At 39.0% G+C, this 20000-nt stretch overlaps 1 protein-coding gene across 1 annotated transcript in view; it reads left to right on the top strand.

Moving 5' to 3' along the window:
- Positions 1-1185: 1185 nt before the first annotated feature.
- LOC145395032 (uncharacterized) overlaps positions 1186-20000 on the top strand; it is a 92704-nt gene continuing 73889 nt past the window's right edge. Inside the window, exons 1-2 of the mRNA XM_080268777.1 lie at positions 1186-1370; positions 16751-17184. Coding sequence (XP_080124903.1) covers positions 1186-1370; positions 16751-17184 — 619 coding nt within the window. The remainder of the gene's footprint in view (positions 1371-16750; positions 17185-20000) is intronic.

The following is a 20000-nucleotide window of genomic DNA, read 5'->3' as shown; positions in this document are numbered from 1 at the left end:
CAATAGGACGGTGTCATAATCGCACCCTAAGCGACCCCAAGCCATATATATCCCGGGGTTCAAGGCGGTAATGACAGCGACAGGAGACGTGCAGAGACTGATAGCGACTGGAGACGTGGGGAGACTGATAGCCATCTTATCGGGCCGGTCGGGCAAGTGGGCAAAGTTTGTTTCTCCCTCCGACTTCGTGAATCTATACGTCCATTCCTCGTAGCACTTGATTATGACACCTTCCCATTGTTTACCACTGTCCCTATCTCTGTGGGGATCTAAGCGGCGGCGTCCCTATCTCACCGAGGATCTAGGCTGTCACGCTGCCCTTAATGTAACTCTTCCTACATTTCTTCCTCTTTCTGAAAAAAAATAAATAAATAAAAATAGTAATAATAATAATTTCAGCTACAACTGGGAACTGATATAAGTTTTTGAATATTCGTACAAAAAATTAATCTTAATAACGACCAAAGAAAAAATATCGAGCTAATGAACCCTCACCAGAATTTCTTCCCAGTCGACTGTGACACACTACTGCGAAACATTTCCATTGAGCTGAAAGAATCTAACGAAAAATGAACCTCGAAAAACTGTCGCCATCACAGCGAGGACGACCTCGACGAAGGGAAGCAAGACGACCACCGGAACCATGCACGACACCCCCTGCCCCGTGGTGGACCGTGTGCCGGTGGTCAGTGGCGATGAGTTATGTCAACAGCCTGGTCCATGTCCCTGGTACCGTGTTCCTGCAATGACCCAGCGGCGCTTGGGGTTTGGGCCGCCCCCCGACCACGCAGGGGGATTCCTGGCGTGAGGATTTGCCTGGGAAGGAAGACTGTTCTGTCGAGGATTCGTCTGTTAAAGGAACGTTTTATAATGCTCAGTAAGAAAGTGACACTACAGGCAGATGGGTTGGATTTAACATCTCTAATGCTCAGTCCGTCACCACCCTCGACCAACCCTTGACCCTCGCCCATGCCACCCAAAAATACGACCATCATACCACCCACCCAGACTTCATTACGGCACGGACGACCAGGGTGTAGGCGTTCATACTGTGAGCGACCGTGGCGCTGACGACCGGGGGGCTCACGACCTGGGCGCCGACGAAAAGGGCGCGGTCGGTCGGGGCACAGACGGCCAGGGTGCTTTACCTGGGCCTGACACGACCAGTTGCTATGCAACGTGGCAATGGATTTTGGCTTCATTTACAATCAAGCCAAAATTGACCAGACCATGGACACCCTGGCCATCCATTACCAGGTCATCCATAGCCCAGGCGTGTGCATGCGCTGCGCTGACCACCATATGGGGCGCACACAATCAGGACGTGCGTGTTTAGTGCAGAGGAGCAATGTCTGTAGCTTAAAATACAGGTAAGCGTAAAAGAAAGGAAAACGATGATAAGGCCTTATTGCCTTAGACCCAGCCTTATCTATGACTCAAAAAAGGCCTGGGACGAGATCATAGAGTGTGACCTCGGGGCAAAAGGAATGAATAGGGAGGCAGCCAGAGATCGAGCAACGGGGAGAGTAAACCATTAGGTGACCAAGGCCGATGCATGCAAACATGTTGGAGCCTTTACAACCGATAAGATACGATGTGCCTGAGAGTACACTTCGCTGTGCATCAGGATACACCTCACTTCTGATGCCACTCACTTCCCTCAATCTCTCTCTCTCCGCCTCAACGTCGCGTCTTTATGGTCCCTGCTCCTCTGAACTGATTATGACACACGGCCATTGTTTACGTGTGTCCCTATCTCCCTGGGGATCTAAGCGATGGCCTCCCTATCTCTCCTGGGATCTAGGCTGTCACGCTGTCCCCCCTCCACACGACACTCCTGGGGCGCCTTAATGAGACCGATGACTGCCATAAAACCCGCCATTATTTTATTAAGGCGCCATTACGTCGTTTGGCACAGATTAAGGCGGATGTGATTTGAGTATCCGGGTGTTGGCCTTTTGAGTTTATCATTCTCTCTCTCTCTCTCTCTCTCTCTCTCTCTCTCTCTCTCTCTCTCTCTCTCTTTCTTTATTTTAGGGACGGTCTCTTGCTTTAAAAGGGCTAATGAAGACTCTCTCTATCGCTCTTCCGTTCAAAAAGCGTCCCTTCAGCTGAATAAAATCGTCTGGAGATAAACACACACACACACACACACACACACACACACACACACACACACACACACACACACACACACACACACACGCGTCACCAAATGGAAGTGATATAATAACCGGAAGTAGAGCGAGTTCATTTCCCGTATCTTTCACATGAGAGGAAAATACATAGGAAAAAAAAGTTATAATTCCTTACTTTAATTACAAAAAAAAATATTATGTACAAAAAAGTAATGGATTTTTTTACTGAAATTTCTTAGTTTTTTTTTTTAACTTTATTTTCTTTAGTGTGGTGCTATCTCGTTCCTTTATTTCCTTCTGCCTCTGTTCCTTTATTTTCCTGCCTCTGTTCCTTTATTTTCCTGCCTCTGTTCCTTTATTTTCCTGCCTCTGTTCCTTTATATTTTCCTGCCTCTGTTCCTTTATTTTCCTGCCTCTGTTCCATTATTTTCCTGCCTCTGTTCCTTTATTTTCCTGCCTCTGTTCCCTTATTTTTTCCTGCCTCTGTTCCTTTATATTTTCCTGCCTCTGTTCCTTTATTTTCCTGCCTCTGTTCCTTTATTTTCCTGCCTCTGTTCCTTTATTTTCCTGCCTCTGTTCCTTTATTTTTTCCTGCCTCTATGTCTTTATTTTCCTGCCTTTGTTCCTTTATTTTTTCCTGCCTCTGTTCCTTTATTTTCCTGCCTCTGTTCCTTTATTTTCCTGCCTCTGTTCCTTTATTTTCCTGCCTCTGTTCCTTTATTTTCCTGCTTCTGTTCCTTTATTTCCTTCTGCCTCTGTTCCTTTATTTCCTGCCTCTGTTCCTTTATTTTCCTGCTTCTGTTCCTTTATTTTCCTGCCTCTGTTCCTTTATTTTCCTGCTTCTGTTTCTTTATTTTCCTGCCTCTGTTCCTTTATTTTCCTGCCTCTGTTCCTTTATATTTTTCCTGCCTCTGTTCCTTTATTTCCTGCCTCTGTTCCTTTATTTTCCTGCCTCTGTTCCTTTATTTTCCTGCCTCTGTTCCTTTATTTTCCTGCTTCTGTTCCTTTATTTTCCTGCCTCTGTTCCTTTATTTTCCTGCCTCTGTTCCTTTATTTTCCTGCCTCTGTTCCTTTATTTTCCTGCCTCTGTTCCTTTATTTTCCTGCCTCTGTTCCTTTATTTTCCTGCCTCTGTTCCTTTATTTTCCTGCCTCTGTTCCTTTATTTTCCTGCCTCTGTTCCTTTATTTTCCTGCCTCTAGACGATTTTATTTGAAAGGGAAAAAAATCTGTGGCAGTGAAGGGATTTATGAAGCCTGCGTCTAACCCCCTCCCCCAGTTCCTTAAGTCCCCCCCTGAGCTGAAGAAAATCGTCTAATGGGTGTGACAACAAAATAAATAAATAAATAAATAAATAAATGAGTAAAATTACGTCCTCGGGCTGAAGTTTTAATTATTTTCCGGTACAGTCATAGGAAAAAAATGAAAAAAAAAATCAGGTAATTGTTTTTGGGGGGAGGGGGTATTTTTTCAAAGTAGGGGGGGTTAGAAGCAGCCCTCGTCAACCCCCCCCTCCCAGCCCCCGCAGGTCCCCCCCAGGCTCATGAAAATCGTCTGGTGGGAGAAAGACTAATAATAAAAAAAAATGGCGGCCTCTAGAATTTTTTGTAATATCAGATTTTTTTGTAATATTAGATTTTTTTTGTAATGGAATTTTTTGTAACGGATTTTTTTGTAATAGAATTTTTTGTAATATTAGATTTTTTTTGTAATATTAGAATTTTTTGTAATAGAATTTTTTGTAATATTAGAATTCTTTGCGGTATAGAATTTTTTTGTAAGTCAGGTATAATTATTCCCTTGTACAAAGGAAAAGGGGAAAAAGAAGTGTGTGGTAATCATAGGGGCATTTGTCTTCTTCGTATAATAGGAAAAGTGTATGGTAGGATACTTATTGACAGAGTTAGAGAAAGAACAGAGAAATTAGTTGGAGAAGAACAGGGAGGCTTTAGGAGGGGAAGAGGTTGTGTAGATCAGATATTCATTCTCAGATCTTTAGTGGAAAAGTTTCTAGAGAAGGGAAAGAAGTTGTATGCGGCTTTCATGGATTTGGAGAAAGCATATGACAGGGTGGATAGACTAGGATTGTGGAAAGTGTTAAGAATATATGGAGTAGATGGGAAGTTGTTGAATGCTGTGAAGAGTATGTACGATGGTGCGAAGGCTGCAGTGCGTGTGGATGGTGAATTAAGTGAATTTTTCTCTTTGAAAGTTGGGTTGAAACAGGGATGTGTCATGTCTCCATGGTTGTTCAATCTGTACATGGATGGGGTAATAAAAGAGTTACAAGGTAGGGTAGTGGATGTTGGAGTGGCCCTGGTGAGAGAGGATAGTGTTTGGAAACTCCCTGTACTGTTGTTTGCAGATGAAACTGTGTTGTTGAGTGAAGACGAAGGGGAGCTGCAAGGCTTGGTGGATGAGTTTGAGAGAGTGTGTAAGAAACGGAATCTAAAGGTGAATGTAGGGAAGAGTAAAGTGATGGTCTTTGAGAGAGGTGAAGTCAGTGAATGTACAGCGAGGTTGGATGGTGAGGAATTGGAAAATGTGAGTACGTTTAAGTACTTGGGTAGTGTGATGAGTAAGGATGGAGGTTTGGAGGGTGAAGTGCTTGAAAGGGTACAGCAGGGAAGAAAGGTTGCTGGTTCTTTGAAAGCAGTGATAAGAAACAGGGAAGTGAGCATGGAAGTGAAAAAGTTACTACATGACAGTATTGTGATACCAACTCTAACGTATGGAAGTGAAGCTTGGACGTTGTTGGAAGGACACAAGTCAAGAGTGAGAGCCGTGGAAATGAGTTATTTAAGAGGAGCCTGTGGAGTCACATGGAGAGACAGGCTGACGAATGAGGATATAAAGGAGCGTTGTGGTGTTGATATGGATGTGATAGGAAGCGTTATGAGGAATACACTGAGGTGGTTTGGCCATGTGGAGAGGATGGAGGGTGAAAGACTGACGAAGAGAGTGTATGTGAGTGAGGTGGAGGGGGAAAGAGGGAGGGGGAGGCCGAGGATGAGATGGAGAGATGGGGTGGAGAGGTATATGAGAGAGGGGGGTGTGAGTTGGGAGCAGGGGAGTGAAATGGCCGGGGACAGGGCGACTTGGAGGCGATTTGTTTGTGGCCACCCCAAACGGGATTGAGGCGTCTGGCAATAGATAGATAGATAGAATTTTTTGTAATATCAGAATTTTTTGTAATATTATATTTTTTTGGTAATATTAGAATTTTTTGTTATAGAATTTTTTGCAATACAGAGTTTTTTTGAAATATTAGAATTTTTTGTAATATCAGAATTTTTTGTATTAGGATTTTTTGTAATATTTTCTTGATGGAGACAGACGGTAAAATTTTAATGCAAGGCAGGGGAAAACAGGAACTAAGAGAGAGAGAGAGAGAGAGAGGGAGAGGGAGAGAGAGAGAGAGGGAGAGAGAGAGAGGGAGGGAGAGAGATCCTCCTCCTTAGTGATAAAGTAGTGATAAAGAGAAATTACTATACCCATTTCACCTTAACTTGGCCTAGGAGTGCGTCCCTTTGGCTGCATATTTCACGTAGCTCAGTGCCACTTCTTCGTGACTAGCATCAGAAATAAAGTCGGAGGTATGGCAATTTTGGCCAAGTTAGAGTGGAAATAGGACATCATTGTGCTACGACTCTACATCCTTTCCACGGCACTTCTTCGTGACTGGCATCATACTCTAGTCCTAAAAAGTCAGCAATGGAGACGGAGAGAGAAGGATTTTAGGCCAAGTAAGGGTGAAAAGCGTACATAAGGCTTATTGTGCTACGGCTCTGCATCCTTCCCACAGCACTTCTTCGTGACTAGCATCGTACTCTTGTAATCTATCAGCAATGAAGACAGAGATGAGAAATTTGGACCAAGTAAAGGAATACATAAGGGTTATTGTGCTACGTCTCTACATCCTTCCCACAGAACTTCTTCGTGACTAGCATCATACTCCCAATCAGTCAGCCATGGAGACGGATATATAGCAATTTTAGATAGAAAAAAGAAAAAATCGTAGAGAGAGGTTATGGCGGAGTGAGTTAGGAACAGGCAAACCTAACCTCTTCAGTCTTTTGCTTTCTTTCTCTCTTTCTCTTGCCTCTTACCCCCTCCAGACGATTTTCTTAAGCTGAGGGAAGGCACGGTAGTCGAGGTATTAAGAACTATAGCCGTTTTTCTTTCTTTCTTTCTTTCTTTTTCTTTTTTTTTGTGTGAAGTGAATTATGGCTTTCCTTCAGGCTAAAAACCAGACGATTTATTTAACAGAAAAGAGTAATGTTAGGGGATTAGAAAGAGCAGAAAAAGAGCAGAACAGACAGAAATAAATAACGTTAGATGATTAAAAAGAGCAGAAAAGAGCAGAAATAAATATTGTTAGAGGATTAAAAAGAGCAGAAAAGAGCAGAAAAATAGCAGAAAAGAGCAGAAAGGAGCAGAAAAGAGCAGAAATAAATAACGTTAGAGGGTTAAAAAAGAGCAGAAAAGAGCAAAAAAAAAAAAATTGAACGTCAGAGGATTAAAAAGAGCAGAAACAAGTAACGTTAGAGCATTAAAAAGAGCAGAAAAGAGCAGAAATAAATAACTTTAGAGGATTAAAGAGCAGAAATAAATAATGTCAAAAAGAGCAGAAATAAATAACTTTAGAGGATTAGAGAGCAGAAATAAATAATGTCAAAAAGAGCAGGAATAAATAATGTTAGAGGATTAAAGAGCAGAAATAATTAACGTTAGAGGATTGAAGAGCAGAAATAAATAATGCCAAAAAGAGCAGGAATAAATAATGAGAGAGAATTAGTAAATATCTCGCCTCCTCATTTATCAGTTATGGACGTATTAAGACTTTTTATAATTACTAAAGATAAATGAAGACGATTTTGCGTAGATAAGGGAGATTGGGGATTATCGGATATTAAAAACCTTCTACCTTATCATTTATCAACAGACGATTTATTTATTTATTTAGTTATTTAGTTATTCTTTTTATTTATTTATTTATTTATTAGTTTGTTATATTTTTTTTATTTGTTTTTTGTCGAGAGGAATCATGGCCGTCCAAGGTGGAAAAATGAACTTAATAATAATAATAATAATAATAATAATAATAATAATAATGATAATGATAATAATAATAATAATAATAATAATAATAATAATACATCTATTTGCATAAACTATGTTCGTTGTTAATTTTCTTTTTTTAATGGTAATGAAGCAGTTATTATTCCGTCATTATTATTATTATTATTATTATTATTATTATTATTATTAGTAGTAGTAGTAGTAGTAGTAGTAGTAGTAGCAACAGTAGTAGTAGTGGTAGAAGTAGTAGTAGTAATAGTTTTAATAAATCATCATCATCATCATCACCACCATCACCACAATCATCATCATCATCATCACCACCACCGTCATCACCATCATCACCACAATCATCATCATCATCATCATCATCATATTTCCCGATGACAAATGAAGTGGTTAATTTCAGAACAAGAAAAAAAAATCCCCCACTATACAGATTTGCGTCAGATGGAGGGGGATTTACCACTATGCGTCAGACCGTGTAATCCAGAGTCTGATAAATCCCTTCACTACCAGAGCGGTTTTTTTTTAGGATTTTCCCATTGTATTTCATGAACTCCCTTAGGATTTTCACGCGCAAGGAAAGCCATAGCAGGAGGTTAGGGTATGGTGCTAGTCACGAAGAAGTGCTATGGCAAGGACGTAAGGTGGGAGTATTGTCTTTTTCTGGCACTGATCTACGGGAAATATGCTTCAAAAGGATGAAAAATTCCGCCAAGTTAAAGTAGTAGTAGTAGTAGTAGTAGTAATAGCAAGAGATTATTATTATTATTATTATTATTATTATTACTCATTTAAAAGCAGCCTTTGGGGGCCTCCGCTCAACGTGAAAAGGGCAGAAATGAGTCCTACCTCGGGAACCGGTGGCCCGATTGGACTGGAAATTGTTTTATTCTTCAAGTTAGAGCATTTTAACGGTACTTTGCTGTTACAAAAATTGCGCTACGTAGCACCGTGTTAGCTGTGTTACGGTAACAAACAAACCAACAGACATACAGAAATAGGATCATTATAATATAGATTATTATTATTATTATTATTATTATTATTATTATCATCATTATACTGGTAGTAGTAGTTGTAGTAGTAGTAATAGTAGTTGTAGTAGCAGCAGCCCCAGGTTCATCTGAAACGTGAACCCAGTGGACTGCAGGCTTAAGTTTCCTCCTCCTGCGGTCCACCATCCTCCCTTCGGGGGATAGGGAGGGAGCTGAGGGACGTGTGTATAACCAAGCATATCCACCACCCAGTTATATCAATGCTCCCTAACACCTCTTCCTTAGCGATTTATTTTTGGGTACGGCTGGTTAACACCCTTTTGTACGTTATTTATGCAGAGTATGGCGATATTGGAATGATTTAAAGTGATTCAGAAGAGGGCGGCGCGGTGTAATAAGCAAAAATAAATCGCTTAGGAAGAGGTGTTACGGGCCAGGGATTCAGAGTTGTTATCTTAATCCGATTATTCCGGATTAGACGCTCCTTAACGCTGATTGCGGCGGATTACGCGATTGGAGTTAGGTGTTAGGTGTGTGTATATTGTTGGTTAGAAGAGGTGTGTGTGTGTGTGTGTGTGTGTGTGTGTGTGTGTGTGTGTGTGTGTGTGTGTGTGTTGAGTTGATAGTGTGCAATTGTGTATGGAATCGCTCTCTCTCTCTCTCTCTCTCTCTCTCTCTCTCTCTCTCTCTCACTACTATCATTATCTTATTTTTATTTTATTAATCTTAATTCCCTTTAAAAAATTTCTTATTCTAATTTCTCAATTCTCCATAATTCTTACACACACACACACACACACACACACACACACACACACACACTAAGACGCACAGAAAAGCAAAAAAAGGAAGAGGAAGAAGAAAGAAAAACAAAAGAAAAAGATATATATTTTTTCGTCGTTGTCTTTTCCTTACGTACCAAAAAATAGATAGTTTTTTTTTTTTTAAGTTATCGCTAACCAAAAAAAAAGGAAAAGAAAAAAAGACAGACTATCCAACAACAATTCAAAACACAAACTCAGTCTTTAAAAATTACCAAGACAAGAAATTTACGTTCCTTCTTTCACTTTCTCTAAATTTACTCACTTTCTCTTTAATTCACTCACTCTGGAAACTCGAACTAGGTGCAAAAATATAAACCCAAATCGTCTTATTCTCCACAAAAGCCCTAAACACTAACGAGGTGCCAAAGAAATAAAAAGAAAATCCATGTTCTTTTTAGCTCAGTGACCCCTCGCCTTATGGAGAAGATAAGAACAGAAAACGGACAAAAGGCGAGTCACTGATTATTTGAGACGCGTTTACATATAATAACAAACTCTCTCTCTCTCTCTCTCTCTCTCTCTCTCTCTCTCTCTCTCTCTCTCCATAGCTAAATAAAATCGTCTGAAAGTGGTGACAAATGAGCTAAAAATTATACCATCAAAGAAAAACGCTTAATCATCTCACTACATAATAATAATAATAATAATAATAATAATAATAATAATAATAATAATAATAATAATAATAATAACTGTAATCATCATCATCATCATCATCATCAAATAAATAATATCCTCAACAGGTGGCAGTAGCAATAATAATAATAATAATAATGATAATAATAATAATACAAAGATTTTAAATATATTCTTTTTATTAAATAATGATAATAATAAAGGAGATAAAGCGGGGCCTGGATATACGTAACATTAAATTGGTTATCAGAATTTATCATTTATCCTCAAATTCCAACTTAGGATAAATAATAATGAGATAAATGGGACTAAAAAATTCCTTAGATAGATAGATAGATAGAAAGATGCGGTATAAGATTCTAGACCTTAATTCCAAAGACCGTAGATAGATATTAGTAGATAGATAGAGTGGTAGGTAGATAGACAGATAGATAGTGCATAGATTGATTGATAAATGTAGATAGATGGAGATATATAGATAGATAAAGAGATAGATAGATGGATGGATGGATGAATAGATAGATGAACAGATAGATAGGTAGATATATTGATAGACAGATGGATGGATGGATAGATAAAGAGAGATAGATAGATAGATAGATAGATAGATAGACAGATAAATCCTCCCAAAATTCCAACACTCATCCACCCCAGTGCGTGAAAGGTTGGGTGGCAGAGCGTTACTTCCCCAAAAAGTGGCGTTCCTGTGCCACATCCTCAGTTTCTCTTCAAGATCTCCCAAAACACGTCCTGAACGTGTATTGTGCAGGTGTCTACGCGTGTCAGGTGTGCGGAAGTCGATTTTAAACACCGCATACTTAAAGGTGTTTGAGTCTTCAGGTGTGTGGTTGAGAAGATCATGTAAAGGAACGCAGTATGGAAAGGTTTGTGTGTGTGTGCGTGTGTGTGTGAGAGAGAGAGAGAGAGAGAGAGAGAGAGAGAGAGAGAGAGAGAGAGAGAGCAATATAAATGGAGAGAGCCCAATATATCAATCACTTATATGTTTCAGAAGTTGGGCAGAACGAAGACTACGGTGGTCAAGGTAAGTGTAATGTGTTCTGTTTATTTAAGTCCCCCCTTTTTTCGTCTTCTCATTTTCCCCCCGTTTTCTTCCGTTTCTCATTTATCATTCCTTCCTTCTTTTTTTTTTTTATTATTATTATTCTGTTGTCTTTATGTGTTGTCTTTTTTGGTTTATTGCAGTTTTCTTTAATGCTCTTTATTTAGTCCCTTTATTCTTGTTTATAGAGCACTGTTTCATATTATTTCACTCAGTTTGGTTCCTGTTTCAATATCCTCATTTTTTTTTTTGTATTCTTACGCTTTCCAAAATATTACACCCAATTGTCTTTATTTCACTCGTACTTTTTTTATTTCATCTTAGATTTATTTATTTTCGCTTATTTTATTTTTACTTATTTATTAAAGTAAAAATCTGATTACGAGAGAAAAAACTAAAAGAAAAAATTTGGTTATGAGGAAAAAATGGAGGAAAATAAAACTCTGATTACGAGAGGAAAAACAGATAAATAATACAAACCCTGTTACGAGAAAAAATAATAAAAAAAATTCCCGTTGAGCGGAAATAAATAAAAAACATACGATTATGAGAGGAAAAAATAAATGGGGGGGGGGGGATCCGGTTACTAGAGGGAAAAAGAAATGGTTTTTACAAAATCCGGTTACTAGAGGGAAAAATAATTAAAATAAAAATCCAGTTACTTGAGGGAAAAATTAATAAAAAAAAATCTGGTTACTAGGGGAGAAAATATATTTTAAAAAATCCGGTTACTAGGGAGAAAATATATAAAAATCCGGTTACCAGAGGAAATAAATAAACAGATAAATAAATCCGATAAGGAGTGGGAAAAATAATTAAAGATAAAAATCCAATTACGAGAGGAAAAAAACATAAAAAAATCCAAATACGAGAGGAAAAAGTAAAAATGAAAATCCAATTACCAGAGGAAATAAGTAAATAATAATAAATATCTGATTACGAAGGAAAATAATGATGTAATTGGGAGGGAAAATTGTCATAGGTATTTTCTGTCTTGGATTCTAAGGACTGAGAGAGAAAAGATAAAAAAATATGTAGAGAAATCTCATGTCTCAATTCCTTCCCTAAATAATAATAATAATAATAATAATAATAATAATAATAATCACACGACAGGGATTCGATCTTAAGTACGTCTGAAAATCCCACCTTTGGATTTTTAAGGGAGAAATGTAATCCCAGAATACGGATTTTACGTATTAATTTCGGCTCTACGATGGTCAGGCTGTGCGGATTTTTTTTGAATTGATTTCCGTATTACCATATTCGGAATTCTGTTGCTTAATTCGCTTTTCGATTTTATTTATTTATTTATTTATTTATTTATTTATTTATTTGGTTTAGGAAATAATTGTCTTATTCTTGGTCTTCCTCTTTTCTGTTTATCATTACTTGTCTCCTGATTTCTCTCTCTTTTTGTCTCTCCTTCTTTGTCGCTCTCTTTCTCTTTGCCGCTCTCTTTCTCTTTGCCGCTCTCTTTCTCTTTGCTGCTCTCTTTCTCTTTGCCGCTCTCTTTCTCTTCTTTGTCACTCTCTTTCTCCCCTTGCCTGTCCCTCTTTTTTGTCGCTCTCCTTCTCTTCTTTGCCGCTCTCTTTCTCTTCTTTGACGCTCTCTTTCTCTTCTTTGACGCTCTCTTTCTCTTCTTTGCAGCTCTCTTTCTCTTCTTTGCCTCTCTCCTCTTCTTTGCCGCTCTCTTTCTCTCCTTTGCCTCTCTCTTCTTTGCTTCTCTCTTTCTCTTCTTTGTCTCTCTCTTCTTTGTCTCTCTCTTCTTTGCCGCTCTCTTTCTCTTCTTTGTCTCTCTCTTCTTTGCCGCTCTCTTTCTCTTCTTTGCCGCTCTCTTTCTCTTCTTTGCAGCCCTAATTCTCTTCTTTGCCGCTCGCTGTCTCTTCTTTGTCGCTCTCTGTCTCTTCTTTGCCGCCCTCTTTCTCTTCTTTGCCGCTCTCTTTCTCTTCTTTGTCTCTCTCTTCTTTGCCGTCCTCTTTCTCTTCTTTGTCGCTCTCTTTCTCTTCTTTGTCGCTCTCTTTCCCTTCTTTGTCGCTCTCTTTCCCTTCTTTATCGCTCCCTTTCCCTTCTTTGTCGCTCTCTTTCTCTTCTTTGTCGCTCTCTTTCTCTTCTTTGTCGCTCTTTCTATTCTTTGTCTCTCTTCTTTGTCTCTCTCTTTCCCTTCATTGTCGCTCTTTCTATTCTTTGTCTCTCTCTTTCTCTTCTTTGCCGCTCTCTTTCTCTTCTTTTTCTCTCTTTCTCTTCTTTGCCGCTCTCTTTCTCTTCTTTTTCTCTCTCTTTCTCTTCTTTTTCTCTCTCTTTCTCTTCTTTGCCGCTCTCTTTCTCTTCTTTGTCGTTCTCTTTCTCTTCTTTGACGTTCTTTTCCAGTTCTTCTCAGCTCTCTCTTCATCTCCTTCGTCTTTGCCCTCTTCTTCCTCTCCTCTTCTTTCTCTCCTTCTTTGCCGCTCTCTTCCTCCTCTTTGCCGTCCTCTTCCCCATCTTCTTCCTCTTTTCTTCATCTCCTTCAATGCCCTTCTCTTCCTCCTGTCTTCACTACCGACTTCAGATCTTCACTACCACGTTAAAGGATTATCTTGAGGTGTTAGGGGGATTTCAGAGAGGGGATTTGGCGACTGGGATTTCAGAGAGAGGATTTAGCGCCTGGCGTTAGGGGGATTTCAGAGAGGGATTTGGCGCCTGGTGTTAGGGGGGATTTCAGAGAGGGGATTTGGCGTCTGGTAGTGTAAGGGGGATTTCAGAGAGGGATTTGGCGTCTGGTGGTGTTAGGGGGGATTTCATAAAGGGGATTTGGCGCCTGGTGGTGTTAGGGGGGATTTCAGAGAGGGGATTTGGCGTCTGGTAGTGTAAGGGGGATTTCAGAGAGGGGATTTGGCGTCTGGTGTTAGGAGGATTTGGCACCTTCAATTAGAGGGGATTTGGCGTCTGCTGTTAGGGGGATTTCAGAGAGGGGATTTGGCGTCTGGTGTTAGGGGGATTTGGCGCCTTCATTTAGGGGGAATTAGGCGTCTAGTGTCAGGGGGATTTCAGAGAGGGATTTTGGCGTCTGGTGTTAGGGGGATTTGGAGCCTTCAATTAGGGGGATTTGGCGCCTGATCTGCTTTGACGAGACGACCAACTACACAGGCTGTCAGACAGCTCGCCTTTCTAGACAGCCTTCAGTTTTTTCCCGGTTACCTTCCTGCTCTCCTTCCTTTCTCAAACCTTTTTTCTTTTTCTTTTTTTTTTTCTTATTTTCCATCTCTCTCTCTCTCAAATTTTCAGTTGCCATCCACTTCCATATAATCTTTCTTTTTTCTTCTTCCTTTTTCTTTCTTTTTTTCTTCCTCTCGCCTTCTCGTCACTCTCCTTGTCAGTCTTTCAAGCCTCTGAATCGAGCCTCTTCCTGACAGGCCAAGCCATCACCTTTTTATTATTATTATTATTATTTTTTACTTAAGACGCACTTCCTCTCTCTCTCTCTCTCTCTCTCTCTCTCTCTCTCTCTCTCTCTCTCTCTCTCTCTCTCTCTCTCTCTCATTCTCGCTCAATTTCCCCACACACATCGTCTTACACTCACTTAGCTCCGATCTTCAGTGTTTTACGAGTGTTTTATCTTTTCTTTTAAGGAATCAATGTCGTTTGCTTTTGTGGGCTATCGTGTGTGTGTGTGTGTGTGTGAGAGAGAGAGAGAGAGAGAGAGAGAGAGAGAGAGAATGAGAGAGAATGTGAGAGAATGAGAAAGCGAGTGTTTTGTTATTTTATGTAAACGCGCTTCAAAAAATCGCTATCCCCCTGTTGTCCGTTTTCTGTTCTTATCGTCCCCAGGAGGCGAGGGGTCACTGCGGTAAAAAGAACACGGATTTTCTTTTCTATTTTTGGCACCTTGTTAGTGTTCAGGGCTTGTCTGGGGGAGAATAGAACGATGTGTTTATATATTCTTACACCTTTTTTTTTGAGTTTTGAGATTGAGTGAAGGAAAAAAGGACGATGAGAGAAGAATTAAAGGTGGATTCTTAGTGTTTATTTATTTATTTATTTATTTTAAGAGTTAGTTGGTGTTTTAAAGTGTGTTCTGCTTTACGGTAATGAGGAAAGGTTTGTTGACGGTCCTCTGGCAGTGTCATGTTCCGCTTTTCCAGCAGAGAAAAGTAATGTTAAATTACTATTGTTTATAACGATGGCATTAAGCGGTTGTAACGAAAAGTGCTCGTTTGGTTTAAAGTTCTAGATAGTTTTTTTTTTTTTTTTTTAATGTGTCGGACTCTGGGCATAACTCAAGGCCCAGTAGTCCCCCTACATTCCATATACCTCTACATGTCACCACTTCGGCGCTAACACCCACCGTCCATATTGTCTACATGCTAGGGCTGTCTCATACAGGACTGGTGTATTGGTATTAGCGGGGGTATTTTTACGACATGTCGAAGGATCTTCTGGTAGATCAGTAAAGTCTGATTTTATTACATTCAGATCCATAAACTGTTCCCTGCCCCAGCGGGGATTTGAACTTTGATCCGGTAGGACCGCAAGCCACCTCTCTACCGACTGAGCCACCGCCTCCCCCAATAAAGCAAAGGCGAAATAAAGGAGAGATGTATTGCAATAAAGAACATAATAACTAGGTAAAATAGATAAAAAAGATAGATAAAATAAACATAAAGGTAACTAAATAAAATAAAAATAAAATAAACATAAAGGTAAATAAATAAATATATAAAATAAATAAAATAAATATAATAAAGCAAATGAAAATAAATAGAGATAAATAAAATAAGCATAATAAAGTAAAATAAATAGATAGATAAATAAAGATAAATAAAGTAAACATAATAAAGTAAAATAAATAGATAGATAAATAAAGATAAATAAAATAAACATAATAAAGTAAAATAAATAAATAAAATAATAATAAAGGTTAATTAATTATAAATTCCAGGACAGAGGCGATAGACGATAATGAGACAAATAAAGGAATAAGAATGTATTTATCGATCATATAATTATAATAAATGAATCGATACGTACAGGTGATAACGGAATAACCAGATAGATAAAAAAAAATAGATGTATGGTAGATAGAAGATTTATCATGCCGTGTAACCCCTTCAGAACGAGGACGCTTTTTTTTTATTAGTGTGTCCGCCAGACGATTTTATTAAGCAAAAATAAATAAATAAATAAATAAAGAAAGAAAGAAAGAAGGAAATTGTAGTGGATGGACTAGAATAAATACGTGTTACCCAGCTCAGTAAAATGGCGTCTCTCTCTCTCTCTCTCTCTCTCTCTCTCTCTCTCTCTCTCTCTCTCTCTCTCTCTCTCTCTCTCTCTCTCTCCTGTTACTGCCTGTCCATTTTACTCAGCTCCGTAATAATAATAATAATGATAATGATGAATGACGGTAATAATAATAATAATAATAATAATAATAATAATAATAGCAGTAGTATTTTCACTTTATTTCCCGCTTTGTTTATCAGGTAATTACTGGACACTCATTATTTATTATTATTATTATTATTATTATTATTATTATTATTATTGTTATTATTATCATTATTATTATTATTATTATTATCATCATTATTATTATTATTATCATTATTACTATCATCATTATTATTATTATTATCATTATTATTATTATTATTATCACTATTATTATTATTATTATTATTATTATTATTATTATTATTATTATTATTATCAAGTTTATATAATTTCTTCGATTTTTTTCATATTGTTTCGTTCTTAATTTCAGTCTTTGATTACGTATTACCTTTCACTTTTTTATTTATTTTGAACAGATCCTAAATGGGGCTTTCTGTTATTTTGTTTTTGTTTTTTCTTGGGGGGACAATCATGCGCCCCCCTGGCCTTTGGTTCCTTCTTTTCTTGCATTACGAATATTTTGTTTATTTTTTAAATTTACCGGTAACGATTTTTTTTTTCCCTTTTTTTATTATTAATTTTCGGTGGCGAGAGCATATGATTGAACCCAGTATGATTGAACCCAGTATGATTGAACCCAGTATGATCAAACCCAGTATGATTGAACCCAGTATGATTGAACCCAGTATGATTGAACCCAGTATGATTAAACCCAGTATGATTGAACCCAGTATGATTGAACCCAGTATGATTGAACCCCGTATGATTGAACCCAGTATGATTGAACCCAGTACGATTGAACCCAGTACGATTGAACCCAGTATGATTAAACCCAGTATGACTGAACCCAGTATGATTGAACCCAGTATGATTGAACCCAGTATGATTAAACCCAGTATGATTAAACCCAGTATGATTGAACCCAGTATGATTGAACCCAGTATGATTGAACCCAGTATGATTGAACCCAGTATGATTGAACCCAGTATGATTGAACCCAGTATGATTGAACCCAGTATGATTGAACCCAGTATGATTGAACCCAGTATGATTGAACCCAGTTTGATTGTCCTCAGTATGATTAAACCCAGAGAGCATATAATTAAACCCAGTGGACTCTCTCTCTCTGTGGGCTGCTGCGTGTGTGTGTGTGTGTGTGTGTGTGTGTGTGTGTGTGTGTGTGTGTGTGTGTGTGATCTTTGAATGGCGAACGTACTGTAATAAAAATAAATAAATAAACAGTGAAGTGCAAGATGACTATTTACAATCGTTTTTAAATACAGGTAAGACAGAGAAAATCCCGTAAATCCCTAATCCTGTATAGTAATCCCAGCCAAAATCACCCCGTTTGAATTTCGACGAAGCCTATATTGATAAATTACGGGATCCACTGAATGCGCAGGTGACTCAGATTTGGAAAACAACAATTTTTTTTTTTATGCATATGGTCATTATTTTTAGGAGTCACTGATGGTTCATAGTGATAGTTATGATTTTTAATTATTATTATTGTTATTATTACGTCAAGTGCAGAGGGAAGGGTTTATTCTGAGACACCGGTATTTTAAGACAGAGAGGTAGGGCAGATTACATTCCTTGCCAACGCCTCCAGGACACGAGAAATGATAACTAATTCTTACCTGGCGCCAGACGATGTTATTTACCCTGATAGTGACGCCAAAGGAGGAAGAAAACGCAAAAATAAATAAATAAATAAATAAATTGGATGACAGCCCAAGTACAGGAGGTTCGTAAACTGCATGCACTAGAGACTCAATTAGTGGGACTTGTGTGTTGAGGAGACGGCTGGGTCTGCTGGTGAGGGCGTGGGTGTGGCAGTGGCAGTAGGAAGAGGATAAATGATGCAGGATAGACACTGATAGACACTGATACAATGACTGAACAAGTAGGAAGTGTTTTGCATGTGCGCTGGAGCCTCCATACTTAAAGTAATATTTGCTACTGAATAAGAATAGCAGTGACAGAGAAGACAAAGTATTATAATGACAGGATAAGGTGCAAGACGAGAAACAAACAACAAATCGGTTCGTTAAAAGAAGAACAAAAAGCGGTACCAATGCACAGCAAACCCGTCTCCGGCAGTCATTTATTGCTGACAACAGGGTATCCAATCAAAGATGTCACTTATCAAGTTTAGAATAAATTGGGTGAAAATTGACGATTCTATGCCCATTTGAAATTTTATACTCGACCCACCTGACATTGACCCCCCTACCGCTAACTGGGGGTGACCCCCCTGATGTGATGAGGCATGTTATAGGATGCAGATTTGAAAGATACACCTTTAGGTTTTGGTTTCATGTCGATATGACGAATTGGAAGGGAATTATGGCGAAAAAAACGATTTATTTTTTTTCTTTTACATTTTTTGGGCCTACAGCCTGGGCCTTGGCCCAATTGGCCCAAAATTTAATCAGGTGATCAGAAGGTCATTCCTGTACTTTTAGTCAAAATCGCTTCAGTAGTTTTTGCGTAAAATTGTTAATATACAGAGTGACAAACCGAGTGAAAATAATACCCGTCTCCGAGCCCTTCCGAGGCGTGGACGGGTAATAAATGATGCAGAATAGACACTGATGACGTTGACCCAGCCGTCCCACAGCACACAAGAAATCGCCCTGCAGATCCCCCCCGAACACCACAAAAATAACAAGCATTAAACTATATTTGATTACGTTTATGGCCCTTAATAAAGAGAGACGTGAAGGACAGTCTGTGTTTTCCCGCTCAAAAGTGTAAACAGAACAGGCAGAATTTTCCTAGTCTAAATGTAAAGAGAGAGGGAGTGTGTGTGTGTGTGTGTGTGTGTGTGTGTGTGTGTGTGTGTGTGTGTGTGTGTGTGTGTATCTATGTATGTACGTCTATGTATGTATGTATGCGTGTGTTTACGTAGTGGTGGTGTATTGACTCTAGCGGTTCGGAGTGTCCAAGCGATCGTCCACCATTCCTTTATTGGTCGTCTTTATTTACAACCACCCCAGCTTTGGTACTGTTGGTTAGAGTGGGAAGATAATGTTACTTAAATACGTGGATTGGGGTTTTGCACTGTGGCATCTGTCGTGTTTAAATATTACCCGCTCATTCTGCATCATCGTCGTCATCATCGTCGTGGCCTGTAAATGCATTTTTTTTTTTTTATGTGACCGACTCTGGGCATAGGCTTCACAGCTTGCTTTCAAGGTCCAGTAGTCCTCCTACATACCATACACCTCTACATGTCACCACTTCGGCGCTAACACCCACCGTCCATACTGAATACATGCTAGGGATGTCTCATACAGGACTGGTGTATTGGTATTAGCGGGGGTATTTTTACGACATGTCGGCGGGTCTTCTGGTAGATCAGTAAAGTCTGATATTTATGAAATTCAAATCCTTAAACTGTTGCCTGCCCCAGCGGGATTTGAACCCGGGTCCGTTAGGACTGCAGGCCAACTCTCTACCGATTATATACCTTCATACAAACGCTTATCGACCCAAAACGCATGGCCTCGAGACACGCACTGACACCAAACTTGACGTGGATCTGCTCTGACATACCAGGCATAACCGTATGAAATTTCAGCTCAGTCCACCTAGCGGTGTGACCTGTAGAGGGTTCCCAATGTCTGGCAAATCGGGAACAAAAGTGTCCGTGGTTCGCGCGCAACTGCACACAGTATAAATCCACGTCATCGTTGTCATCTCGTCGTTTAGCGTCATTTGATTTATGGACCTTCGGAATCCAAGGAGGTCAATTGTGGACAGACACACACAGACAACGCTTTTTCGCAATTCACTATTGATACTGCATCGTCCTTGTCGTCCGTATGTGTGAAACTTATTATTTTTCCATTGTCGTCGTTGTCTTCCCTATATACCTTTTTTTTT

Source organism: Coenobita brevimanus, chromosome 29 (assembly GCF_032717465.1).
Source record: "Coenobita brevimanus isolate Jiangsu-jjx chromosome 29, ASM3271746v2, whole genome shotgun sequence".
Classification (NCBI taxonomy): Eukaryota; Metazoa; Arthropoda; class Malacostraca; order Decapoda; family Coenobitidae; genus Coenobita; species Coenobita brevimanus.
Note: the sequence above shows the minus strand (reverse complement) of the source record. Positions and strands in the feature narration are given on the sequence as shown.